Source organism: Oncorhynchus keta, chromosome 1, assembly GCF_023373465.1.
Source record: "Oncorhynchus keta strain PuntledgeMale-10-30-2019 chromosome 1, Oket_V2, whole genome shotgun sequence".
Lineage (NCBI taxonomy): Eukaryota > Metazoa > Chordata > Actinopteri > Salmoniformes > Salmonidae > Oncorhynchus > Oncorhynchus keta.
In genome coordinates this window covers 95,031,164-95,058,597 of record NC_068421.1, presented here as the reverse complement: position 1 = coordinate 95,058,597, position 27,434 = coordinate 95,031,164, and the positions used below count along the sequence as shown (strand labels likewise).

Below are 27,434 nucleotides of genomic sequence, written 5' to 3'. Positions count from 1 at the left end.
ACCCCCGTTCAAAGGCACTTCAATCTTCTTTCCTGTCCGGTTACCCTCTGAATGCCACACACACACAATCCATGTCTCAATTGTCCCGAGGCTTTAAAATCCTACTTTAACCCGTCTCCTCCCCTTCATCTACATGTCTCCTCCCCTTCACCTCCACTGATTGAAGTGGATTTAGGTGACATCAATAAGGGATCATAGACTTCACCTGGATTCACCTGGTCAGTCGATGTCATGGGAAGAACAGAGTGTTCATAATGTTTTTTTAACAGCAAACACTGGAAAACGATGCCTAATACACTGGCAGTGTAATGTATTGTACATGGGGAATTGGAGCCTGCAGTATTGGAGCCTGCAGTATTGGAGCCTGCGGTATTAGAGCCTGCAGTATTAGAGCCTGCAGTATTAGAGCCTGCAGTATTAGAGCCTGCAGTATTAGAGCCTGCAGTATTAGAGCCTGCAGTATTAGAGCCTGCAGTATTAGAGCCTTCACTATTAGAGCCTGCAGTATTAGAGCCTGCAGTATTAGCGCCTGCAGTATTGGCGCCTGCAGTATTGGAGCCTGCAGTATTGGAGCCTGCAGTATTAGAGCCTGCAGTATTGGAGCCTGCAGTATTAGAGCCTGCAGTATTAGAGCCTGCAGTATTAGAGCCTGCAGTATTAGAGCCTGCAGTATTAGAGCCTGCAGTATTGGAGCCTGCAGTATTGGAGCCTGCAGTATTGGAGCCTGCAGTATTAGAGCCTGCAGTATTAGAGCCTGCAGTATTAGAGCCTGCCGTATTGGAGCCTGCAGTATTAGAGCCTGCCGTATTGGAGCATGCAGTATTGGAGCTGAGGCTTGGAGCCAGTTGAGTTTGCAGTGTTGGGACCCTGCAGCATTGGGGCTTTGGAGACGGGGGAGCTCTGCAGCATTGGGGCCTTGGAGACGGGGGAGCTCTGCAGCATTGGGGCCTTGGAGACGGGGGAGCTCTGCAGCATTGGGGCCTTGGAGACGGGGGAGCTCTGCAGCATTGGGGCCTTGGAGACGGGGGAGCTCTGCAGCATTGGGGCCATGGAGACGGGGAGCTCTGCAGCATTGGGGCTTTGGAGACGGGGGAGCTCTGCAGCATTGGGGCCTTGGAGACGGGGGAGCTCTGCAGCATTGGGGCCTTGGAGACGGGGGAGCTCTGCAGCATTGGGGCCATGGAGACGGGGGAGCTCTGCAGCATTGGGGCCTTGGAGACGGGGGAGCTCTGCAGCATTGGGGCCTTGGAGACGGGGGAGCTCTGCAGCATTGGGGCCTTGGAGACGGGGGAGCTCTGCAGCATTGGGGCCTTGGAGACGGGGGAGCTCTGCAGCATTGGGGCCTTGGAGACGGGGGAGCTCTGCAGCATTGGGGCCTTGGAGACGGGGGAGCTCTGCAGCATTGGGGCCTTGGAGACGGGGGAGCTCTGCAGCATTGGACACAGTGCTGCTGCACAGCGAGGTACCCCCTGCCTGGTCTGCCCACTCTGATAGACCTGGCCACCGCTAGCTTGATCACGATCCCATTACCATGCCAGCCACTGCGGAGGGCAGTAATACTCACACAGGCGCCTCTGGCATTAGGAGCATTACTTAATATATGTATACTTCTCCTCTATTCTCCCACAGCCAGATCATCTAGACTCTCACTGTAACCTAATTGTCTCTAGTTCACATAAAAAGATAAAGAAATATCTAAAACATAGTGCAAGGATGATGGTCATCTATCAAGAAAGCTCTTTAGTCAGATTGGGTTGAAAACCCTGAAGGAGAAGTGTTACGAAGTCTATGAATTAAATAGCGTGATGAAATGAAGGGATCAAACAGTTGACATTCCTCAATATTAGATCAAGTCATGTTGAAAGCAAAGCCACAGAGGTGTTTGTTGTTTTAGTTTTGAACGGCAGAGCCAGGCATCCTCTCTGGGTTATATATAGAATGCCACACACAGAGAGAAGCACTGTGCTGCGCTGCACAAACAGACTCCCATGCAGACTCAATAATTCAGTAACTCTTTCATAATTAACCAATCACACATCATCGTTAAAGAAAGCACCGGCTTCCTGGATCCTGCATGGCCTCTCAACCAATGACTGCTGGGGGAGAGGGAATCAACCCATTACTACTGGAGGAAGAGATAATCAACCAATGACTGCTGGGAGAAGAGGGATTGAACCAATGACTGCTGGGAGAAGAAGGATTGAACCAATGACTGCTGGGAGAAGAGGGACTGAACCAATGACTGCTGGGAGAAGAGGGACTTAACCAATGACTGCTGGGAGAAGAGGGACTGAACCAATGACTGCTGGGAGAAGAGGGATTGAACCAATGACTGCTGGGGGAAGAGGGATTGAACCAATGACTGCTGGGAGAAGAGGGATTGAACCAATGACTGCTGGGAGAAGAAGGATTGAACCAATGACTGCTGGGAGAAGAGGGACTGAACCAATGACTGCTGGGAGAAGAGGGACTGAACCAATGACTGCTGGGAGAAGAGGGATTGAACCAATGACTGCTGGGAGAAGAGGGACTGAACCAATGACTGCTGGGAGAAGAGGGATTGAACCAATGACTGCTGGGAGAAGAGGGATTGAACCAATGACTGCTGGGAGAAGAGGGACTGAACCAATGACTGCTGGGGGAAGAGGGATTGAACCAATGACTGCTGGGAGAAGAGGGACTGAACCAATGACTGCTGGGAAAGAGGGATTGAACCAATGACTGCTGGGGGAAGAGGGATTTAACCAATGACTGCTGGGAGAAGAGGGATTGAACCAATGACTGCTGGGAGAAGAGGGACTGAACCAATGACTGCTGGGGGAAGAGGGATTTAACCAATGACTGCTGGGAGAAGAGGGACTGAACCAATGACTGCTGGGAGAAGAGGGATTGAACCAATGACTGCTGGTAGAAGAAGGGGGACCAGAACGGTTCTAATATCAGGAAAGAGATTTGTTCTGAATTAGAACCATCAGCCAGAAAGTGAAATGTGTGTTTTTTTCACAAGGGTTGTATGAAATAGAGAACAGCATTCCAGTCGTCATTTGTCATGCTGCGGGCGGTCAGACAGACGACTTAGGAATGGAAATATTGTTGTTTTGCCACAGGATAGCTGGAAACGGTCATCTTCTTGCTTTGTATGCATTAGCCTACCTATTGTATTAAAATGACATTTGTTTTGGTTTGTTTCATTATTCAGACAGAATTCGCTGCGTCAACTTCTCTTCTCCTAGTTTGGCGTGGTAGTTCAAGTGTGTCTAGTATGTCTGGTCTCATCGAAATACTGTAGAGTAGGGTGTTTACACGGGGTGGAGAATCACGTGACAGTAAATTTAAATATGACATTAACTTAAATATGATGCAACTGTAATTTACGACAGTGTCTGTCCATACATTTTTTTGATAATGGAAAGAAGTGGAAGGTACTCAAACCAATAGCAATCAGAAAATGGTATCATCGTTGAAAAGGAAAATGGCGAATGTTGCGTCCTGGTATTAATGGCCCATTTATTTGTCTCCTAAAAGGTACGTAAATGCATAGCAAGTGTCGCTGTTATCATTCTTGTTGCTTCCAGTTCAGCAGACTTACAGTGTCTTAAAAATAAATATAATTGTTCAACCCCCCCCCATTTCTTCTATTCTGTTGGCTGCAGGGGGGTATCGTTTAATATACACAACATGCCAATCACTTTGAAAATGCAAAACATTTTTTTTTATTGTGAAACAAACAAGAAATAAGACAACAAAAAAAACAGAAAACTTGAGCAAGAAACCCCCCCTTGAACCCCCTTTAGTAGTATGCTCCCAAGAACCCCCAAATCTCTGGAAGAACCCCCAAACAGGTTTTCCTCAAAAATATCCCTGTATTTAGCATCATCAATCATTCCTTCAATTCTGACCAGTCTCCCTGTCCCTGCCGATGAAAAACATTGTTGTTCTTGGGGTGATGCCCAAGACATAGCGTTTTCCTTGATGGTCAAAAAGCTCAATATTAGTCTCATCTGGCCAGAGTACCTTCTTCCATGTGTTTGGGGAGTCTCCCAAATGTCTTTTGGTGAACACCAAACGTGTTTGGTTATTTTTTTCTTTAAGCAATGGCTTTTTTCTGGCCACTCTTCTGTAAAGCCCAGCTCTGTGGAGGGTACGGCTTAAAGTGGTCCTATGGACAGATACTCCAATCTCTGCTGTGGAGCTTTGCAGCTCCTTCAGGGCTATCTTTGGTCTCTTTGTTGCCTCTCTGATTAACGCCCTCCTTGCCTGGTCCGTGAGTTTTGGTGGGCGGCCCTCTCTTGGCAGGTTTGTGGTGCCACATTCGTTCCATTTTTAATAATGGATTTAATGGTGCTCCGTGGGATGTTCAAAGTTTCATATACTTTTTTATAACCCAACCCTGATCTGTACTTCTCCACAACTTTGTCCCTGGACTGTTTGGGAGCTCCTTGGTCTTCATAGTGCCACTTCCTTTGTGGTGCCCCTTGCTGAGTGGTGTTGCACTCTGGGGCCTTTCAGAGCAGGTGTATATATACTGAGATCATGTGACAGATCATGTGACACTTAGATTGTACACAGGTGGACTTTATTTAACTAATAATGTGACTTCTGAAGGTGATTGGTTGCACCAGATGTTATTTAGGGGCTTCATAGCAGAGGGGGTGAACACACACACACACCACTTTACACTTCATTTTTTGAATATTTAAAAACAAAAATTCACTTCACCAATTGGGTCTATTTTGTGTATGTTCATTAAATGAAATCCACATAAAAATCCATTGAAATTAGAGGTAGTAATGCAACAAAATAGGAAAAACGACAAGGGGGGATGAATACTTATGCAAGGTCTGCGAGGTGCGCGTGCTGTCTCAATTAAATACAGCAGGCTATAGCCTATGTATGGGCAGTTATCTGGGCAGTTATAAGGAAATATGTTTAGGGTATAGTTTACTACATCGCCTAGAAATAAATATTGATCACCCATATTTCTCAGTCTGAAAATCGTCTCACTCCTAAAAAAAAAAAGAAATAGGCTATAAAAAAAAATATCTCAAGAGAAATCAATTTTACCTCCAGAATGAAGAATAGCTAGAATCTTCTATGTTTACCCACCAGGGATCTCAGCTACAGTAACCATGTTATCTAACTTCCTCTTTTAAGGGTATCAAAATGGGGAGGTGGACTTAGATGAAAACATCAATGTCAGGTCCATCCATAGTGGCATCTTTCATGCTGTACCTACCAGTGTTCATGTACCTACCCGTGTTCATGTATCTACCAGTGTATCTACCAGTGTTAATGTATCTACCAGTGTTCATGTATCTACCAGTGTTCATGTATCTACCAGTGTTAATGTATCTACCAGTGTTCATGTATCTACCAGTGTTAATGTATCTACCAGTGTTCATGTATCTAACAGTGTTAATGTATCTACCAGTGTTCATGTATCTACCAGTGTTAATGTATCTACCAGTGTTCATGTATCTACCAGTGTTAATGTATCTACCAGTGTTCATGTATCTACCAGTGTTCATGTATCTACCAGTGTTCATGTATCTACCAGTGTTAATGTATCTACCAGTGTTCATGTATCTACCAGTGTTCATGTATCTACCAGTGTTCATGTATCTACCCGTGTTCATGTATCTACCAGTGTTAATGTATCTACCAGTGTTAATGTATCTACCAGTGTTCATGTATCTACCAGTGTTAATGTATCTACCAGTGTTAATGTATCTACCAGTGTTCATGTATCTACTAGTGTTCATGTATCTACCAGTGTTAATGTATCTACCAGTGTTAATGTATCTACCAGTGTTCATGTATCTACCAGTGTTAATGTATCTACCAGTGTTAATGTATCTACCAGTGTTCATGTATCTACCAGTGTTCATGTATCTACCAGTGTTAATGTATCTACCAGTGTTAATGTATCTACCAGTGTTCATGTATCTACCAGTGTTCATGTATCTACCAGTGTTAATGTATCTACCAGTGTTCATGTATCTACCAGTGTTCATGTATCTACCAGTGTTCATGTATCTACCAGTGTTAATGTATCTACCAGTGTTAATGTATCTACCAGTGTTAATGTATCTACCAGTGTTAATGTATCTACCAGTGTTCATGTATCTACCAGTGTTCATGTATCTACCAGTGTTAATGTATCTACCAGTGTTCATGTATCTACCAGTGTTAATGTATCTACCAGTGTTAATGTATCTACCAGTGTTAATGTATCTACCAGTGTTAATGTATCTACCAGTGTTAATGTATCTACCAGTGTTCATGTATCTACCAGTGTTAATGTATCTACCAGTGTTAATGTATCTACCAGTGTTAATGTATCTACCAGTGTTAATGTATCTACCAGTGTTCATGTATCTACCAGTGTTCATGTATCTACCAGTGTTCATGTATCTACCAGTGTTCATGTATCTACCAGTGTTCATGTATCTACCAGTGTTAATGTATCTACCAGTGTTCATGTATCTACCAGTGTTCATGTATCTACCAGTGTTCATGTATCTACCAGTGTTAATGTATCTACCAGTGTTAATGTATCTACCAGTGTTAATGTATCTACCAGTGTTAATGTATCTACTAGTGTATCTACCAGTGTTCATGTATCTACCAGTGTTCATGTATCTACCAGTGTTCATGTATCTACCCGTGTTCATGTATCTACCAGTGTTAATGTATCTACCAGTGTTAATGTATCTACCAGTGTTCATGTATCTACCAGTGTTAATGTATCTACCAGTGTTAATGTATCTACCAGTGTTCATGTATCTACCAGTGTTCATGTATCTACCAGTGTTAATGTATCTACCAGTGTTCATGTATCTACCAGTGTTAATGTATCTACCAGTGTTAATGTATCTACCAGTGTTAATGTATCTACCAGTGTTCATGTATCTACCAGTGTTAATGTATCTACCAGTGTTCATGTATCTACCAGTGTTAATGTATCTACCAGTGTTAATGTATCTACCAGTGTTAATAATGTATCTACCAGTGTTCATGTATCTACCCGTGTTCATGTATCTACCAGTGTTAATAATGTATCTACCAGTGTTCATGTATCTACCAGTGTTCATGTATCTACCAGTGTTAATGTATCTACCAGTGTTAATGTATCTACCAGTGTTCATGTATCTACCAGTGTTAATGTATCTAACAGTGTTAATGTATCTACCAGTGTTCATGTATCTACCAGTGTTAATGTATCTACCAGTGTTCATGTATCTACCAGTGTTAATGTATCTACCAGTGTTCATGTATCTACCAGTGTTCATGTATCTACCAGTGTTCATGTATCTACCAGTGTTAATGTATCTACCAGTGTTCATGTATCTACCAGTGTTAATGTATCTACCAGTGTTCATGTATCTACCAGTGTTCATGTATCTACCAGTGTTAATGTATCTACCAGTGTTCATGTATCTACCAGTGTTAATGTATCTACCAGTGTTCATGTATCTACCCGTGTTCATGTATCTACCAGTGTTAATAATGTATCTACCAGTGTTCATGTATCTACCAGTGTTAATGTATCTACCAGTGTTAATGTATCTACCAGTGTTAATGTATCTACCAGTGTTCATGTATCTACCAGTGTTCATGTATCTAACAGTGTTAATGTATCTACCAGTGTTCATGTATCTACCCGTGTTCATGTATCTACCAGTGTTCATGTATCTACCAGTGTTAATGTATCTACCAGTGTTCATGTATCTACCAGTGTTAATGTATCTACCAGTGTTCATGTATCTACCAGTGTTCATGTATCTACCAGTGTTCATGTATCTACCAGTGTTCATGTATCTACCAGTGTTCATGTATCTACCAGTGTTCATGTATCTACCAGTGTTCATGTATCTACCAGTGTTAATGTATCTACCAGTGTTAATGTATCTACCAGTGTTCATGTATCTACCAGTGTTCATGTATCTACTAGTGTTCATGTATCTACCAGTGTTAATGTATCTACCAGTGTTAATGTATCTACCAGTGTTAATGTATCTACTAGTGTTAATGTATCTACCAGTGTTAATGTATCTACCAGTGTTAATGTACCTACCAGTGATCATGTATCTACCAGTATTGGTGGAGCTAAGTCAGACAACCAGGAATCAATAGGACCATTTCTCTGATAACAACCAAAGGCATTGGGCCTTGGAATGTTCCAGACAACAACTTTGTTTTTCTCAATCATTGATTACCTTAAAAAAAAGGAAAAAGCTTCAGAACAGAAGGCCGGGATGACATCGGTTGATAAATAAAAGGCGTGTTTTATACTAACGTCTAACGACGTGTCTGTAGACAAATGAGAATTCGACAAGTGTCGCTGGTCAAAATAACATTACATTTATACTCTGTCTGTGAGATCGTCAATGTGAGTTTCTGTTTTCTTGTCGCACAGACATGAAACAGTTTCAATAAATTCTACATTTCTCAGACAGAATGTTCTGCTTTTTTGTGTTGTCACATTCACAACTTGTCACATTCACAAACTGTCGTTTTGGTGTTTAGAATTTTGACGACAATAGAATGTCCATGATGTCACTGCAAACTGTCGTTTTGGTGTTTAGAATTTTGACGACAATAGAATGTCCATGATGGCACTGCAAACTGTCGTTTTGGTGTTTAGAATTTTGACGACAATAGAATGTCCATGATGGCACTGCAAACTGTCGTTTTGGTGTTTAGAATTTTGACGACAATAGAATGTCCATGATGGCACTGCAAACTGTCGTTTTGGTGTTTAGAATTTTGACGACAATAGAATGTCCATGATGGCACTGCAAACTGTCGTTTTGGTGTTTAGAATTTTGACGACAACAAGTTTGGACGACAATAGAATGTCCATGATGTCACTGGGACAACTGTCAACAGACATGTGGACTGACAGACTATAAACCAACCTTCTGATGTACATTTAAAGGTACGGTAAACCACAGTATCGTCAGTACAGTCGACAGTTGGGAGTCTAATCAATACGCTTCTGAGTCCACCCCGCAAGGTCTTTAAAAAAGTGATATATTGACGTGTGATAGACAGACATGAATGAAACACATCCTGTTGTATCGACCGGTGCAGAACTACGGTTGCATGTCAAACAAACACAGACACGGGCAGAACTAGTTGTCTGGCCGAGCAGAGAATACAGTTGTCTGTTTGATAGAAGAGGATAGGCAGCACTCTGTGCCTCCAGCAGCAGACAGGATCAATGGACCTATTGGAGATCACTACCCTGACCAATAGGGTGTGTCTGAAATGACACCCCATATCCCCTACGTGAGTGCACTACGTTTTTACCAAAGCCCAAATACAGACCCTGTTCAAATGCAGTGCGCTATATAGGGACTAATGTGCCATTAAGTCAACACCCATAGACTACCCTACTGGCTAAATAGGCCTCCTGTCCCGACCCATTTTCTAAATGGCCCCGGTATCCAGGACGATCCTGTAGTAACCAATCAGACACAGCGCTTCAAGAGCCTGAACGACTTCTACTAGAGAGCACGGTTCAGTTTGCACCTGCTGCCTACATTTCCTCCGTTGTAGAAGCTCTGAGTCGTCACGACGACGCAAAGAGACTGTGATGTCACAGCACCACTACACACAGTTAGATACACAGAGTTTCTTATAGAACTGAAAAAACAACGAAAAAGAAGGGCTTTAGGTGGTGGGCGTGGCAGGAGCCGTGGTATGGGGTGGTATGTAGGGTGGTATGGGGTGGTATGTAGGGTGGTATGGGGTGGTATGTAGGGTGGTATGGGGTGGTATGTAGGGTGGTATGTAGGGTGGCAGGAGCTGTGGTATGGGGTGGTATGTAGGGCGTGGCAGGAGCTGTGGTATGGGGTGGTATGTAGGGTGGCAGGAGCTGTGGTATGGGGTGGTATGTAGGGTGGCAGGAGCTGTGGTATGGGGTGGTATGTAGGGCGTGGCAGGAGCCGTGGTATGGGGTGGTATGTAGGGGGCAGGAGTTGTGGTATGGGGTGGTATGTAGGGCGTGGCAGGAGCTGTGGTATGGGGGGGTATGTAGGGTGGCAGGAGCCGTGGTATGGGGTGGTATGTAGGGTGGCAGGAGCTGTGGTATGGGGTGGTATGTAGGGTGGCAGGAGCTGTGGTATGGGGTGGTATGTAGGGTGGCAGGAGCTGTGGTATGGGGTGGTATGTAGGGTGGCAGGAGCTGTGGTATGGGGTGGTATGGGGTGGTATGGGGTGGTATGTAGGGCGACAGGAGCCGTGGTATGGGGTGGTATGTAGGGTGGCAGGAGCTGTGGTATGGGGTGGTATGTAGGGTGGCAGGAGCTGTGGTATGGGGTGGTATGTAGGGTGGCAGGAGCTGTGGTATGGGGTGGTATGTAGGGTGGCAGGAGCTGTGGTATGGGGTGGTATGTAGGGCGTGGCAGGAGCTGTGGTATGGGGTGGTATGTAGGGTGGCAGGAGCTGTGGTATGGGGTGGTATGTAGGGTGGCAGGAGCTGTGGTATGGGGTGGTATGTAGGGCGTGGCAGGAGCCGTGGTATGGGGTGGTATGTAGGGTGGCAGGAGCTGTGGTATGGGGTGGTATGTAGGGTGGCAGGAGCCGTGGTATGGGGTGGTATGTAGGGTGGCAGGAGCCGTGGTATGGGGTGGTATGTAGGGTGGCAGGAGTTGTGGTATGGGGTGGTATGTAGGGCGTGGCAGGAGCTGTGGTATGGGGTGGTATGTAGGGTGGCAGGAGCTGTGGTATGGGGTGGTATGTAGGGTGGCAGGAGCTGTGGTATGGGGTGGTATGTAGGGTGGCAGGAGCCGTGGTATGGGGTGGTATGTAGGGTGGCAGGAGCTGTGGTATGGGGTGGTATGTAGGGTGGCAGGAGCTGTGGTATGGGGTGGTATGGGGTGGTATGGGGTGGTATGTAGGGCGACAGGAGCCGTGGGATGGGGTGGTATGTAGGGTGGCAGGAGCTGTGGTATGGGGTGGTATGTAGGGTGGCAGGAGCTGTGGTATGGGGTGGTATGTAGGGTGGCAGGAGCTGTGGTATGGGGTGGTATGTAGGGTGGCAGGAGCCGTGGTATGGGGTGGTATGTAGGGTGGCAGGAGCTGTGGTATGGGGTGGTATGTAGGGTGGCAGGAGCTGTGGTATGGGGTGGTATGGGGTGGTATGTGGTAGGGCGACAGGAGCCGTGGTATGGGGTGGTATGTAGGGTGGCAGGAGCTGTGGTATGGGGTGGTATGTAGGGTGGCAGGAGCCGTGGTATGGGGTGGTATGTAGGGTGGCAGGAGCTGTGGTATGGGGTGGTATGTAGGGTGGCAGGAGCTGTGGTATGGGGTGGTATGGGGTGGTATGTAGGGCGACAGGAGCCGTGGTATGGGGTGGTATGTAGGGTGGCAGGAGCTGTGGTATGGGGTGGTATGTAGGGTGGCAGGAGCCGTGGTATGGGGTGGTATGTAGGGTGGCAGGAGCCGTGGTATGGGGTGGTATGTAGGGTGGCAGGAGCCGTGGTATGGGGTGGTATGTAGGGTGGCAGGAGCCGTGGTATGGGGTGGTATGTAGGGTGGCAGGAGCCGTGGTATGGGGTGGTATGTAGGGTGGCAGGAGCCGTGGTATGGGGTGGTATGTAGGGTGGCAGGAGCTGTGGTATGGGGTGGTATGTAGGGTGGCAGGAGCCGTGGTATGGGGTGGTATGTAGGGTGGCAGGAGCCGTGGTATGGGGTGGTATGTAGGGTGGCAGGAGCTGTGGTATGGGGTGGTATGTAGGGCGTGGCAGGAGCTGTGGTATGGGGTGGTATGTAGGGTGGCAGGAGCCGTGGTATGGGGTGGTGGTATGGTATGGGCGGCAGGAGCCGTGGTATGGGGTGGTATGTAGGGTGGCAGGAGCCGTGGTATGGGGTGGTATGTAGGGTGGCAGGAGCCGTGGTATGGGGTGGTATGTAGGGTGGCAGGGTGGCCTAGTGGTTAGAGTGTAGAGGTGGCAGGGTAGCCTAGTGGTTAGAGTGTAGAGGCGGCAGGAGCCATGGTATGGGGTGGTATGTAGGGCGGCAGGGTGGCCTAGTGGTTAGAGTGTAGAGGTGGCAGGAGCCGTGGTATGTAGGGTGGCAGGAGCCGTGGTATGTAGGGTGGTATGTAGGGTGGCAGGAGCCGTGGTATGGGGTGGTATGTAGGGTGGCAGGAGCTGTGGTATGGGGTGGTATGTAGGGTGGCAGGAGCCGTGGTATGGGGTGGTATGTAGGGTGGCAGGAGCCGTGGTATGGGGTGGTATGTAGGGTGGCAGGAGCCGTGGTATGGGGTGGTATGTAGGGTGGCAGGAGCCGTGGTATGGGGTGGTATGTAGGGCGGCAGGAGCCGTGGTATGGGGTGGTATGTAGGGTGGCAGGGTGGCCTAGTGGTTAGAGTGTAGAGGCGGCAGGGTGGCCTAGTGGTTAGAGTGTAGAGGCGGCAGGAGCCGTGGTATGGGGTGGTATGTAGGGTGGCAGGGAAGCCTAGTGGTTAGAGTGTAGAGGCGGCAGGGTGGCCTAGTGGTTAGAGTGTAGAGGCGGCAGGGTGGCCTAGTGGTTAGAGTGTAGAGGCGGAAGGGTGGCCTAGTGATTAGAGTGTAGAGGCGGTAGGAGCCGTGGTATGGGGTGGTATGTAGGGCGGCAGGGTGGCCTCGTGGTTAGAGTGTAGAGGCGGCAGGGTAGCCTAGTGGTTAGAGTGTAGAGGCGGCAGGAGCCGTGGTATGGGGTGGTATGTAGGTCAGCAGGGTGGCCTCGTGGTTAGAGTGTAGAGGCGGCAGGGTAGCCTAGTGGTTAGAGTGTAGAGGCGGCAGGGTAGCCTAGTGGTTAGAGTGTAGAGGCGGCAGGGTAGCCTAGTGGTTAGAGGGTAGAGGCGGCAGGGTAGCCTAGTGGTTAGAGTGTAGAGGCGGCAGGGTAGCCTAGTGGTTAGAGTGTAGAGGTGGCAGGGTAGCCTAGTGGTTAGAGTGTAGAGGCGGCAGGGTAGCCTAGTGGTTAGAGTGTAGAGCCGGCAGGAGCCGTGGTATGGGGTGGTATGTAGGGCGGCAGGGTGGCCTAGTGGTTAGAGTGTAGAGGCGGCAGGGTGGCCTAGTGGTTAGAGTGTAGAGGCGGCAGGGTGGCCGAGTGGTTAGAGTGTAGAGGCGGCAGGGTAGCCTAGTGGTTAGAGTGTAGAGGCGGCAGGGTAGCCTAGTGGTTAGAGTGTAGAAGCGGCAGGGTAGCCTAGTGGTTAGAGTGTAGAGGCGGCAGGGTAGCCTAGTGGTTAGAGTGTAGAGGTGGCAGGGTAGCCTAGTGGTTAGAGTGTGGAGGCGGCAGGGTAGCCTAGTGGTTAGAGTGTAGAGCCGGCAGGAGCCGTGGTATGGGGTGGTATGTAGGGCGGCAGGGTAGCCTAGTGGTTAGAGTGTAGAGGCGGCAGGGTAGCCTAGTGGTTAGAGTGTAGAGGCGGCAGGAGCCGTGGTATGGGGTGGTATGTAGGGAGGCAGGGTAGCCTAGTGGTTAGAGTGTAGAGGCGGCAGGGTAGCCTAGTGGTTAGAGTGTAGAGGCGGCAGGGTAGCCTAGTGGTTAGAGTGTAGAGGCGGCAGGGTAGCCTAGTGGTTAGAGTGTAGAAGCGGCAGGGTAGCCTAGTGGTTAGAGTGTAGAGGCGGCAGGGTAGCCTAGTGGTTAGAGTGTAGAGGTGGCAGGGTAGCCTAGTGGTTAGAGTGTGGAGGCGGCAGGGTAGCCTAGTGGTTAGAGTGTGGAGCCGGCAGGAGCCGTGGTATGGGGTGGTATGTAGGGCGGCAGGGTAGCCTAGTGGTTAGAGTGTAGAGGCGGCAGGGTAGCCTAGTGGTTAGAGTGTAAAGGCGGCAGGGTAGCCTAGTGGTTAGAGTGTAGAGGTGGCAGGGTTGCCTAGTGGTTAGAGTGTAGAGGCGGCAGGGTAGCCTAGTGGTTAGAGTGTAGAGGTGGCAGGTAGCCTAGTGGTTAGAGCGTTGGGCTAGTAACCGGAAGGTTGCAAGTTCAAATCCCAGAGCTGACAAGGTACAAACAAATCTGTCGTTCTGCCCCTGAACAGGCAGTTAAACCCACTGTTCCTATGCCGTCATTGAAAATAAGAATTTGTTTTTAACTGACTTGCCTGGTTAAATAAAGGTTAAAAAAAATTATGTTCTGGTATGCAGCAGTATGGGCAGGGAAACGGCTAGTGACGTCATCCGGGAGATCAGGCAATAGGAAACCCGATAGGCTAAAGTACAGGCAGGGAATAGGCCATTTATTTATTTATTTTTATTTCACCTTTATTTAACCAGGTAGGCTAGTTGAGAACAAGTTCTCATTTGCAACTGCGACCTCGCCAAGATAAAGCATAGCAGTGTGAACAGACAACAACACAGAGTTACACATGGAGTAAACAATTAGCAAGTCAATAACACAGTAGAAAAAAAAGAGAGTCTATATACATTGTGTGCAAAAGGCATGAGGAGGTAGGCGAATAATTACAATTTTGCAGATTATCACTGGAGTGATAAATGATCAGATGGTCATGTACAGGTAGAGCTACTGGTGTGCAAAAGAGCAGAAAAGTAAATAAATATAAACAGTATGGGGATGAGGTAGGTAAAATTGGGTGGGCTATTTACCGATAGACTATGTACAGCAGGTACACAAAAGGTGTCGTTAGTGAAGCAGGCAAAAACGATCATACATTAAATTACAGGAAAACCATGAGCACCAACTAGGAGTCACAAAACAAACAATACCTCACAATGATGGGGTGCAAAGAACTGAACTAAATAGTATGTGATAATGACATACAAGTGTGTGAACAGGTGATCAGAATTCAGGTGATTGGGATCTGGAGAGTGAGCTGAGTTCAGTGCATCTACGTGTTTGAGAGTGGGATCTGGAGAGTGAGCTGCATTCAGTGCATCTACGTGTTTGAGAGTGCAATCTAGAGAGTGAGCTGAGTTCAGGGGATCTACGTGTTTGAGAGTGCAATCTGAGAGTGAGCTGAGTTCAGGGGATCTATGTGTTTGAGAGTGGGATCTGGAGAGTGAGCTGAGTTCAGGGGATCTATGTGTTTGAGAGTGGGATCTGGAGAGTGAGCTGCGTTCAGTGCATCTACGTGTTTGAGAGTGCAATCTAGAGAGTGAGCTGAGTTCAGGGGATCTACGTGTTTGAGAGTGCGATCTGGAGAGTGAGCTGAGTTCAGGGGATCTATGTGTTTGAGAGTGGGATCTGGAGAGTGAGCTGAGTTCAGGGGATCTATGTGTTTGAGAGTGGGATCTGGAGAGTGAGCTGCATTTAGGGGATCTATGTGTTTGAGAGTGGGATCTGGAGAGTGAGCTGCGTTTAGGGGATTATGTGTTTGAGAGTGGGATCTGGAGAGTGAGCTGAGTTCAGGGGATCTATGTGTTTGAGAGTGGGATCTGGAGAGTGAGCTGCATTTAGGGGATCTATGTGTTTGAGAGTGGGATCTGGAGAGTGAGCTGCGTTTAGGGGATTATGTGTTTGAGAGTGGGATCTGGAGAGTGAGCTGAGTTCAGGGGATCTATGTGTTTGAGAGTGTTCCTCCTTGCAAAACAGCTCGAGCTCAGTGAGGTTGGATGGAGAGCATTTGTGAACAGCAGTTTTCAGTTCTTTCCACAGATTCTCGATTGGATTCAGGTCTGGACTTTGACTTGGCCATTCTAACACCTGGATATGTTTATTTTTGAACCATTCCATTGTAGATTTTGCTTTATGTTTTGGATCATTGTCTTATTGGAAGACAAATCTCCGTCCCAGTCTCAGGTCTTTTGCAGACTCCATCAGGTTTTCTTCCAGAATGGTCCTGTATTTGGCTCCATCCATCTTCCCATCAATTTTAACCATCTTCCCTGTCCCTGCTGACGAAAAGCAGGCCCAAACCATGATGCTGCCACCACCATGTTTGACAGTGGGGATGGTGTGTTCAGGGTGATGAGCTGTGTTGCTTTTACGCCAAACATAACATTTTGCATTGTTGCCAAAAAGTTCAATTTTGGTTTCATCTGACCAGAGCACCTTCTTCCACATGTTTGGTGTGTCTCCCAGGTGGCTTGTGGCAAACTTTAAATGACACTTTTTATGGATATCTTTAAGAAATGGCTTTCTTCTTGCCACTCTTCCATAAAGGCCAGATTTGTGCAATATACGACTGATTGTTGTCCTATGGACAGAGTCTCCCACCTCAGCTGTAGATCTCTGCAGTTCATCCAGAGTGATCATGGGCCTCTTGGCTGCATCTCTGATCAGTCTTCTCCTTGTATGAGCTGAAAGTTTAGAGGGACGGCCAGGTCTTGGTAGATTTGCAGTGGTCTGATACTCCTTCCATTTCAATATTATCGCTTGCACAGTGCTCCTTGGGATGTTTAAAGCTTGGGAAATCTTTTTGTATCCAAATCCGGCTTTAAACGTCTTCACAACAGTATCTCGGACCTGCCTGGTGTGTTCCTTGTTCTTCATGATGCTCTCTGCACTTTTAACGGACCTCTGAGACTATCACAGTGCAGGTGCATTTATACGGAGACTTGATTACACACAGGTGGATTGTATTTATCATCATTAGTCATTTAGGTCAACATTGGATCATTCAGAGATCCTCACTGAACTTCTGGAGAGAGTTTGCTGCACTGAAAGTAAAGGGGCTGAATAATTTTGCACGCCCAATTTTTCAGTTTTTGATTTGTTAAAAAAGTTTGAAATATCCAATAAATGTCGTTCCACTTCATGATTGTGTCCCACTTGTTGTTGATTCTTCACAAAAATAATACATTTTTCTATCTTTATGTTTGAAGCCTGAAATGTGGCAAAAGGTCGCAAAGTTCAAGGGGGCCGAATACTTTCGCAAGGCACTGTATATACATTTTTATATTTTTTTCGTTATTTTTTCCCCCCCCACTGTTTGGACAAAAAAAAAACGCTCAAAAATCCCTGCATACAGGGAGTCTTCATCATGTCTCCCCATTAGCCTTAACGTCGGTAGCCCCGCCCCCTGCTCTTCATCATGTCTCCCCACGGCCAACTCCCAAACACACACACAGTTCAAGACAAGCTATTCCCTATTTAGAGCCATGATTTCAGATTGCTCAAGTGAACAAGAAACCTGTTTTTCTTTGAAGATAACGCAACACCTCACGGGCACAACGCCTCTCCCCTATTTTAAACCTAGATGTTTTGTGTGTATGTATTGATACGTAGGCTGCAGTGTGTGTGACATTTTAAATGTATGTAGTTCTGTCCTTGAGCTGTCCTTGTCTATTAATGTTCTGTATTATGTTTCGTGTGGAACCCAGGAAGAGTAGCTGCTGCTTTCACTACAGCTCATGGGGATCCTAATAACATACAACATGCACGCACACACCGGCAATCTCTCTCTCTCTCTCTCTCTCTCTCTCTCTCTCTCTCTCTCTCTCTCTCTCTCTCTCTCTCTCTCTCTCTCTCTCTCTCTCTCTCTCTCTCTCTCTCTCTCTCTCTCTCTCTCTCTCTCTCTCTCTCTCTCTCTCTCTCTCGCTGCTGTGATGTCACACTGTGGAATTTCACCCAGTACATATGGGAGTTTATCAAAATTGGGTTTGTTTTTGAATTCTTTGTGGGTCTGTGTAATCTGAGGGAAATATGTGTCTCTAATATGGTCCTACATTTGGCAGGAGGTTAGGAAGTGCAGCTCAGTTTCCACCTCATTTTGTGGGCAGTGAGCACATAGCCTGTCTTCTCTTGAGCCTTTCTCAATAGCAAGGCTATGCTCACTGAGTCTGTACATAGTCAAAGCTTTCCTTAAGTTTGGTTCAGTCACAATGGTCAGGTATTCTGACACTGTGTACTCTCTGTTTAGGGCCTAGGGCCTGGTTGTGTCAAGTAATTATCTAATTGTGCTGCCAGGACCAGCTTGCTTAGGGACTCTTCTCCAGGTTCATCTCTCTGTAGGTGATCTTTTTTTTCTCAGGTTTGGGAATCGCTTCCTTTTAGGTGGTTGTAGAATTTAACGGCTCCTTTCTGGATTTTGATAATTAGTGGGTATCAGCCTAATTCTGCTCTGCATGCATTATTTGGTGTTCTACGTTGTACACAGAGGATATTTTTGCAGAATTCTGCATCTCTCTCTCTCTCTCTCTCTCTCTCTCTCTCTCTCTCTCTCTCTCTCTCTCTCTCTCTCTCTCTCTCTCTCTCTCTCTCTCTCTCTCTCTCTCTCTCTCTCTCTCTCTCTCTCTCTCTCTCTCTCTCTCTCTCTCTCTCTCTCTCTCTCTCTCTCTCTCTCTCTCTCTCTCTCTCTATCTCTATATATATATATATATATATATATATATATATATACACCAGACACTTTCAGACCTCTAAAGGTCCAGAGCGTCTGTCTTGTCACAGGCCAGTGCCCAGCTCTGTATGTCTGAGTGACAGCTCAGTCAGTTGGGAGAGCAGCTCCAAGCCTCCGGAGGATCCCTGAGCCTTTTAGTGTGTTCTGCCAGGCAGAGAGACTTCCCGCCTGGATCTCCGAGCCTTGTAGTGTGTTCTGCCAGGCAGAGAGACTTCCTGCTAGGTGCTGACGCCTGCCTCTGTCTGTCTCTCTGTCTGTCTCTCTCTACTCTGTGTCTGTGTGTCCGTGTGTCTGTCTGTGTGTCTGTCTGTCCGTCCGTCCGTCCGTCCGTCTGTCTCTCTCTCTCTCTCTACTCCGTGTCTGTGTCTGTGTCTGTGTCTGTCTGTCTGTCTGTCTGTCTGTCTGTCTGTCTGTCTGTCTGTCTGTCTCTCTCTCTCTACTCTGTGTCTGTCTCTCTCTCTCTCTACTCTGTGTCTGTCTGTCTGTCTCTCAATGTACAAATGGTTAATGGTACACAAGGGAAAATAAATTAGCATAAATATGGGTTGTATTTACAATGGTGTTTGTTCTTCACTGGTTGACCTTTTCTTGTGACAACAGGTCACACACAAATCTTGCTGCTGTGATGGCACACTGTGGAATTTCACCCAGTAGATATGGGAGTTCATTAAAATTGGGTTTGTTTTTTAATTCTTTGTGCGATACCAGGCAGTGATGTAACCTGTCAGGATGCTCTCGATGGTGCAGCTGAAAAACCTTTTGAGGACCTGAGACCCCTTTACAAATCTTTTCAGTCTCCTGAGGGGGAATAGGCTTTGTCGTGCCCTCTTCACGAATGTCTTGGTGTGTTTGGACCATGATAGTTTGTTGGTGATGTGGACACCAAGGAACTTGAAGCTCTCAACCTGCTCCACTGCAGCCCCGTCGATGAGAATGGGGGCGTACTCGGTCCTCCATTTCCGGTTGTCCACAATCATCTCCTTTGTCTTGATCACGTTGAGGGAGAGGTTGTTGTCCTGGCACCACATAGCCAGGTCTCTGGCCTCCTTCCTATAGGCTGTCTCATCGTTGTCGGTTTGTCACAGTGGTCAGGTGTTCTGCCACTGTGTACTCTCTGTTTAGGGACAAATAACATTCTAGTTTGCTCAGTTTTTTTTTTTGTAAATTATTTTCAATCTGTCAAGTAATTATCTGTTTGTTTTCTCATGATTTGGTTGGGTCTAATTGTGCTGCTGTCCTGGGGCTCTGTGGGGTGTGTTTGTTTTTGTGAACAGAGCCCCAGGACTTGCTTGCTTAGGGGTTCATTTCTCTGTAGGTGATGGCTTTGTTAAGGAAGGTTTGGGAATCACTTCCTTTTAGGTGGCTGTAGAATTTAACGGCTCTTTCCTGGATTTTGATAATTAGTGGGTATCGGCCTGTATCGGCCGGCCTCTGTATGGATTATTTGGTGTTTTACGGTGTACACAGAGGATATTTTTTGCAGAATTCTGCATGAGTCTCAATTGGTGTTTGTCCCATTTTGTGAAGTCTTGGTTGGTGAGCGGACCCCAGACCTCACAACCATAAAGGGCAATGGGTTCTATAACTGATTTTATGTTCCTTTTGATGGCGTAAGACAAGGTATGTATAGTTTGTGTGCTCTAGGGCAACGGTGTATAACTGGAATTAGTATTAATGGTCTTGGCAACTGGACATTTTATACTAAGAGCTGCTACATTAAGAGCTGTTACATTAAGAGCTGCTATACGAAGAGCTGCTACATTAAGAGCTGCTACATTAAGAGCTGCTACACTAAGAGATGCTACATTAAGAGCTGCTATACTAAGAGCTGCTACATTAAGAGCTGCTATACTAAGAGCTGCTACATTTAGAGCTGCTACATTAAGAGCTGCTACACTAAGAGCTGCTACATTTAGAGCTGCTACATTAAGAGCTGCTACACTAAGAGCTGCTACATTAAGAGCTGCTATACTAAGAACTGCTACATTAAGAGCTGCTACATTAAGAGCTGCTACACTAAGAGCTGCTACATTAAGAGCTGCTATACGAAGAGCTGTTATACAAAGAGCTGCTATACGAAGAGCTGCTACATTAAGAGCTGCTATACTAAGAGCTGCTACATTTAGAGCTGCTACATTAAGAGCTGCTACACTAAGAGCTGCTACATTAAGAGCTGCTACACTAAGAGCTGCTACTTTAAGAGCTGCTATACTAAGAGCTGCTACATTAAGAGCTGCTACACTAAGAGCTGCTACTTTAAGAGCTGCTATACTAAGAGCTGCTACATTTAGAGCTGCTACATTAAGAGCTGCTATACTAAGAGCTGCTACATTTAGAGCTGCTACATTAAGAGCTGCTACACTAAGAGCTGCTACATTAAGAGCTGCTACACTAAGAGCTGCTACTTTAAGAGCTGCTATACTAAGATCTGCTACATTAAGAGCTGCTACTTTAAGAGCTGCTACATTAAGAGCTGCTACTTTAAGAGCGGCTACACTAAGAGCTGCTACATTAAGAGCTGCTACATTAAGAGCTGCTACATTAAGAGCTGCTATACTAAGAGCTGCTACATTAAGAGCTGCTACACTAAGAGCTGCTACTTTAAGAGCTGCTACATTAAGAGCTGCTACATTAAGAGCTGCTATATTAAGAGCTGCTATACTAAGAGCTGCTACATTAAGAGCTGCTACACTAAGAGCTGCTACTTTAAGAGCTGCTACATTAAGAGCTGCTATACTAAGAACTGCTACACTAAGAGCTGCTACACTAAGAGCTGCTATACTAAGAGCTGCTACATTAAGAGCTGCTACATTAAGAGCTGCTATACTAAGAGCTGCTACATTAAGAGCTGCTATACTAAGAGCTGCTACATTAAGAGCTGCTATACTAAGAGCTGCTACATTAAGAGCTGCTACTTTAAGAGCTGCTACTTTAAGAGCTGCTACACTAAGAGCTGCTACTTTAAGAGCTGCTATTTTAAGAGCTGCTACTTTAAGAGCTGCTACACTAAGAGCTGCTACTTTAAGAGCTGCTATTTTAAGAGCTGCTACTTTAAGAGCTGCTACATTAAGAGCTGCTACATTAAGAGCTGCTACATTAAGAGCTGCTACATTTAGAGTGTATAAATGAGCTACATGAGTTACATTTGTGGACAGGGCAAGGTAGAGAAGGACAGACACACACACACACACAAACAACACACAACACACTCTCTTTTTTTTGTCTCTCTCTCTCTCTCTCTCTGATAAAAACGACACATTATAATTCCTTGTTAACAATTCTCCTGGAGCGACCATGCTGCTCCTGCTCTCCCGACTGTTAAGAGACCTGGATCAAGCTCTCCCTGAAATAAACCCTAGTCAAGAGAGGGTTTCACAGAGAAAGCCCTGGTTTCAAAGAGCCATAGTACTGCTTTAATGCGAATTCAGCCCCTCACACACACACACACACACACACACACACACACACACACACACACACACACACACACACACACACACACACACACACACACACACACACACACACACACACAGAAGAAGAAGAAGAAAGACACCAACTTTGAACAGTTGTTCTGGAGCGAGTCTGGGTCTGAGTTCCAAATGGCACCCTATTCCCTATATAGTGCACTACTTTAGATCCTATCCAACTATATAGTGCACTACTTTAGACCCTATCCCCTATATAGCGCTTTACTTTTAACGATACGAGCCCTGGGCCCTGGTACGCTACGAAGGGGATAGGTTTCCATTTGAGACATCTCTGTCTTCATTCAGGACTCCCGAATCCAGGGATAGAAGGGGATACAGTGTGCATTGTTAGAGCTACAGCCGCTCTAAGCTACCAGAAAAGCATCTCATCCACTCACAATACATCATCCAAATCTCATTACAACATAGCACTGTGGATTTACACTGAACTGCTATGAATGGGGAGTCTACCCCATCTTCTCCTCATGGGGGAAGTGGTGAGATAGTGAGGGAGCGCTTTGTTGGTTACAAAAAAAAACATTCTCTAAATAAAGTCCATATGGCACCCTATCGCCTATTTATAGTGTACGACGCCTGTGGGGCTCTGGTCAAAAGTATTGCACTGTATAGGCGATAGGGTGCCATTTGGGATCGATCTCAAATCAAGTCCCAGATGAGATGCTGCTGGGTGTTTCACTCAGTGTGATTCGCTGAAGAATTATCAGACTGTGCTGTCTGTCTGATGGTGTGTGTCTGTCTGATGGTGTGTGTCTATCTGATGGTGTGTGTCTATCTGATGGTGTGCTGTCTGTCTGATGGTGTGTGTCTGTCTGATGGTGTGTGTCTGTCTGATGGTGTGTGTCTATCTGATGGTGTGCTGTCTGTCTGATGGTGTGTGTCTGTCTGATGGTGTGCTGTCTATCTGATGGTGTGTGTCTGTCTGATGGTGTGCTGTCTGTCTGATGGTGTGTTGTCTGTCTGATGGTGTGCTGTCTGTCTGATGGTGTGCTGTCTATCTGATGGTGTGCTGTCTATCTGATGGTGTGCTGTCTATCTGATGGTGTGTGTCTGTCTGATGGTGTGTGTCTATCTGATGGTGTGTGTCTGTCTGATGGTGTGTGTCTATCTGATGGTGTCTATCTGATGGTGTGTGTCTATCTGATGGTGTCTATCTATCTGATGGTGTCTGTCTATCTGATGGTGTCTATCTATCTGATGGTATGTGTCTATCTGATGGTGTGCTGTCTATCTGATGGTATGTGTCTATCTGATGGTGTCTATCTGATGGTGTGCTGTCTATCTGATGGTGTGCTGTCTATCTGATGGTGTGCTGTCTGTCTGATGGTGTGCTGTCTGTCTGATGGTGTCCTGTCTGTCTGATGGTGTGCTGTCTATCTGATGGTGTGCTGTCTATCTGATGGTGTGCTGTCTATCTGATGGTGTGTGTCTATCTGATGGTGTGCTGTCTATCTGATGGTGTGCTGTCTATCTGATGGTATGTGTCTATCTGATGGTGTGTGTCTATCTGATGGTGTGTGTCTATCTGATGGTGTGCTGTCTGTCTGATGGTGTGCTGTCTATCTGATGGTGTGTGTCTATCTGATGGTGTCCTGTCTGTCTGATGGTGTGCTGTCTGTCTGATGGTGTGCTGTCTATCTGATGGTGTGTGTCTATCTGATGGTGTGTGTCTATCTGATGGTGTGTGTCTATCTGATGGTGTGCTGTCTGTCTGATGGTGTGCTGTCTATCTGATGGTGTGCTGTCTATCTGATGGTGTGTGTCTATCTGATGGTGTGCTGTCTATCTGATGGTGTGCTGTCTATCTGATGGTGTGCTGTCTATCTGATGGTGTGCTGTCTATCTGATGGTGTGCTGTCTGTCTGATGGTGTGCTGTCTATCTGATGGTGTGCTGTCTATCTGATGGTGTGCTGTCTATCTGATGGTGTGTGTCTATCTGATGGTGTGCTGTCTATCTGATGGTGTGCTGTCTATCTGATGGTGTGCTGTCTATCTGATGGTGTGCTGTCTATCTGATGGTGTGCTGTCTATCTGATGGTGTGCTGTCTATCTGATGGTGTGCTGTCTGATGGTGTGCTGTCTATCTGATGGTGTGCTGTCTGTCTGATGGTGTGCTGTCTGTCTGATGGTGTGTCTATCTGATGGTGTGCTGTCTGTCTGATGGTGTGCTGTCTATCTGATGGTGTGCTGTCTGTCTGATGGTGTGCTGTCTATCTGATGGTGTCCTGTCTGTCTGATGGTGTGCTGTCTATCTGATGGTGTGCTGTCTATCTGATGGTGTGCTGTCTATCTGATGGTGTGCTGTCTGATGGTGTGCTGTCTATCTGATGGTGTGCTGTCTGTCTGATGGTATGTGTCTATCTGATGGTGTGTGTCTGTCTGATGGTGTGCTGTCTGATGGTGTGCTGTCTATCTGATGGTGTGCTGTCTGTCTGATGGTATGTGTCTATCTGATGGTGTCTATCTGATGGTGTGCTGTCTATCTGATGGTGTGCTGTCTATCTGATGGTGTGCTGTCTATCTGATGGTGTGCTGTCTATCTGATGGTGTGCTGTCTATCTGATGGTGTGTGTCTATCTGATGGTGTGTGTCTGTCTGATGGTGTGTGTCTATCTGATGGTGTGCTGTCTATCTGATGGTGTGCTGTCTATCTGATGGTGTGTGTCTATCTGATGGTGTGCTGTCTATCTGATGGTGTGTGTCTATCTGATGGTGTGCTGTCTATCTGATGGTGTGTGTCTATCTGATGGTGTGCTGTCTGTCTGATGGTGTGCTGTCTATCTGATGGTGTGTGTCTATCTGATGGTGTGTGTCTATCTGATGGTGTGTCTATCTGATGGTGTGCTGTCTATCTGATGGTGTGTATCTGTCTGATGGTGTGTGTCTATCTGATGGTGTGTGTCTATCTGATGGTATGTGTCTATCTGATGGTGTCTATCTGATGGTGTGTGTCTATCTGATGGTGTGCTGTCTATCTGATGGTGTGCTGTCTATCTGATGGTGTGTGTCTATCTGATGGTGTCTATCTGATGGTGTGCTGTCTATCTGATGGTGTGCTGTCTATCTGATGGTGTGCTGTCTATCTGATGGTGTGTGTCTATCTGATGGTGTGTGTCTATCTGATGGTGTGTGTCTATCTGATGGTGTGCTGTCTATCTGATGGTATGTGTCTATCTGATGGTGTGTGTCTATCTGATGGTGTGTGTCTATCTGATGGTGTCTATCTGATGGTGTGCTGTCTATCTGATGGTGTGTGTCTATCTGATGGTGTCTATCTGATGGTGTCTATCTGATGGTGTGTCTATCTGATGGTGTGTGTCTGTCTGATGGTGTGTGTCTATCTGATGGTGTGTGTCTATCTGATGGTGTGCTGTCTATCTGATGGTGTCTATCTGATGGTGTCTGTCTATCTGATGGTGTGTGTCTGTCTGATGGCGTGTGTCTATCTGATGGTGTGCTGTCTGTCTGATGGTGTGCTGTCTATCTGATGGTGTGTGTCTATCTGATGGTGTGTGTCTATCTGATGGTGTGTGTCTATCTGATGGTGTGTGTCTGTCTGATGGTGTGCTGTCTATCTGATGGTGTGTGTCTATCTGATGGTGTGCTGTCTGTCTGATGGTGTGCTGTCTATCTGATGGTGTGTGTCTATCTGATGGTGTGTGTCTATCTGATGGTGTGCTGTCTATCTGATGGTGTGCTGTCTATCTGATGGTGTGTGTCTATCTGATGGTGTGCTGTCTATCTGATGGTGTGTGTCTATCTGATGGTGTGTGTCTATCTGATGGTGTGCTGTCTATCTGATGGTGTGCTGTCTATCTGATGGTATGTGTCTATCTGATGGTGTCTATCTGATGGTGTGCTGTCTATCTGATGGTGTGCTGTCTATCTGATGGTGTGTGTCTATCTGATGGTGTGTGTCTATCTGATGGTGTGTGTCTATCTGATGGTGTGTGTCTATCTGATGGTGTGCTGTCTATCTGATGGTGTGCTGTCTATCTGATGGTATGTGTCTATCTGATGGTGTCTATCTGATGGTGTGCTGTCTATCTGATGGTGTGCTGTCTATCTGATGGTGTGCTGTCTATCTGATGGTGTGTGTCTATCTGATGGTGTGTGTCTATCTGATGGTATGTGTCTATCTGATGGTGTGTGTCTATCTGATGGTGTGCTGTCTATCTGATGGTGTGTGTCTATCTGATGGTGTGTGTCTATCTGATGGTGTGTGTCTATCTGATGGTGTGTGTCTATCTGATGGTGTCTATCTGATGGTGTGCTGTCTATCTGATGGTGTGTGTCTATCTGATGGTGTCTATCTGATGGTGTCTATCTGATGGTGTGTCTATCTGATGGTGTGTGTCTGTCTGATGGTGTGTGTCTATCTGATGGTGTCTATCTGATGGTGTCTATCTGATGGTGTCTGTCTATCTGATGGTGTGTGTCTATCTGATGGTGTGTGTCTATCTGATGGTGTGCTGTCTATCTGATGGTGTCTATCTGATGGTGTCTGTCTATCTGATGGTGTGTGTCTGTCTGATGGCGTGTGTCTATCTGATGGTGTGCTGTCTGTCTGATGGTGTGCTGTCTATCTGATGGTGTGTGTCTATCTGATGGTGTGCTGTCTATCTGATGGTGTCTATCTGATGGTGTGTGTCTATCTGATGGTGTGCTGTCTATCTGATGGTGTGTGTCTGTCTGATGGTGTGCTGTCTATCTGATGGTGTGCCTATCTGATGGTGTGTGTCTATCTGATGGTGTCCTGTCTGTCTGATGGTGTGCTGTCTGTCTGATGGTGTGCTGTCTATCTGATGGTGTGTGTCTATCTGATGGTGTGTGTCTATCTGATGGTGTGCTGTCTATCTGATGGTGTGTGTCTATCTGATGGTGTGTGTCTATCTGATGGTATGTGTCTATCTGATGGTGTGTGTCTATCTGATGGTGTGTGTCTATCTGATGGTGTGTGTCTATCTGATGGTGTGTGTCTATCTGATGGTGTGCTGTCTATCTGATGGTGTGCTGTCTATCTGATGGTGTGTGTCTATCTGATGGTGTGTGTCTATCTGATGGTGTGTGTCTATCTGATGGTGTGTGTCTATCTGATGGTGTGTGTCTATCTGATGGTGTGTGTCTATCTGATGGTATGTGTCTATCTGATGGTGTGCTGTCTATCTGATGGTGTGCTGTCTGTCTGATGGTATGTGTCTATCTGATGGTATGTGTCTGTCTGATGGTATGTGTCTATCTGATGGTGTGTGTCTATCTGATGGTGTGTGTCTATCTGATGGTGTGTGTCTATCTGATGGTATGTGTCTATCTGATGGTGTGCTGTCTATCTGATGGTGTGCTGTCTATCTGATGGTGTGCTGTCTGTCTGATGGTATGTGTCTATCTGATGGTGTCTATCTGATGGTGTGCTGTCTATCTGATGGTGTGCTGTCTATCTGATGGTGTGTGTCTATCTGATGGTGTCTATCTGATGGTGTGCTGTCTATCTGATGGTGTGCTGTCTATCTGATGGTGTGTGTCTATCTGATGGTGTGCTGTCTATCTGATGGTGTGCTGTCTATCTGATGGTATGTGTCTATCTGATGGTATGTGTCTATCTGATGGTGTGCTGTCTATCTGATGGTGTGTGTCTATCTGATGGTGTGCTGTCTGTCTGATG

General features: G+C 46.3%; 1 protein-coding gene across 1 annotated transcript; it reads left to right on the top strand.

Annotated features, from left to right (window-relative positions):
* The first annotated feature begins 19,012 nt into the window (after window positions 1-19,012).
* Window positions 19,013-21,399, top strand: LOC127931775 (keratin-associated protein 4-3-like). The gene is made up of 2 exons (XM_052525426.1): window positions 19,013-19,024; window positions 20,620-21,399. Exons 1-2 carry the CDS (start codon window positions 19,013-19,015, stop codon window positions 21,397-21,399), a joined length of 792 nt encoding a protein of 263 aa, XP_052381386.1.
* Window positions 21,400-27,434: the final 6,035 nt, after the last annotated feature.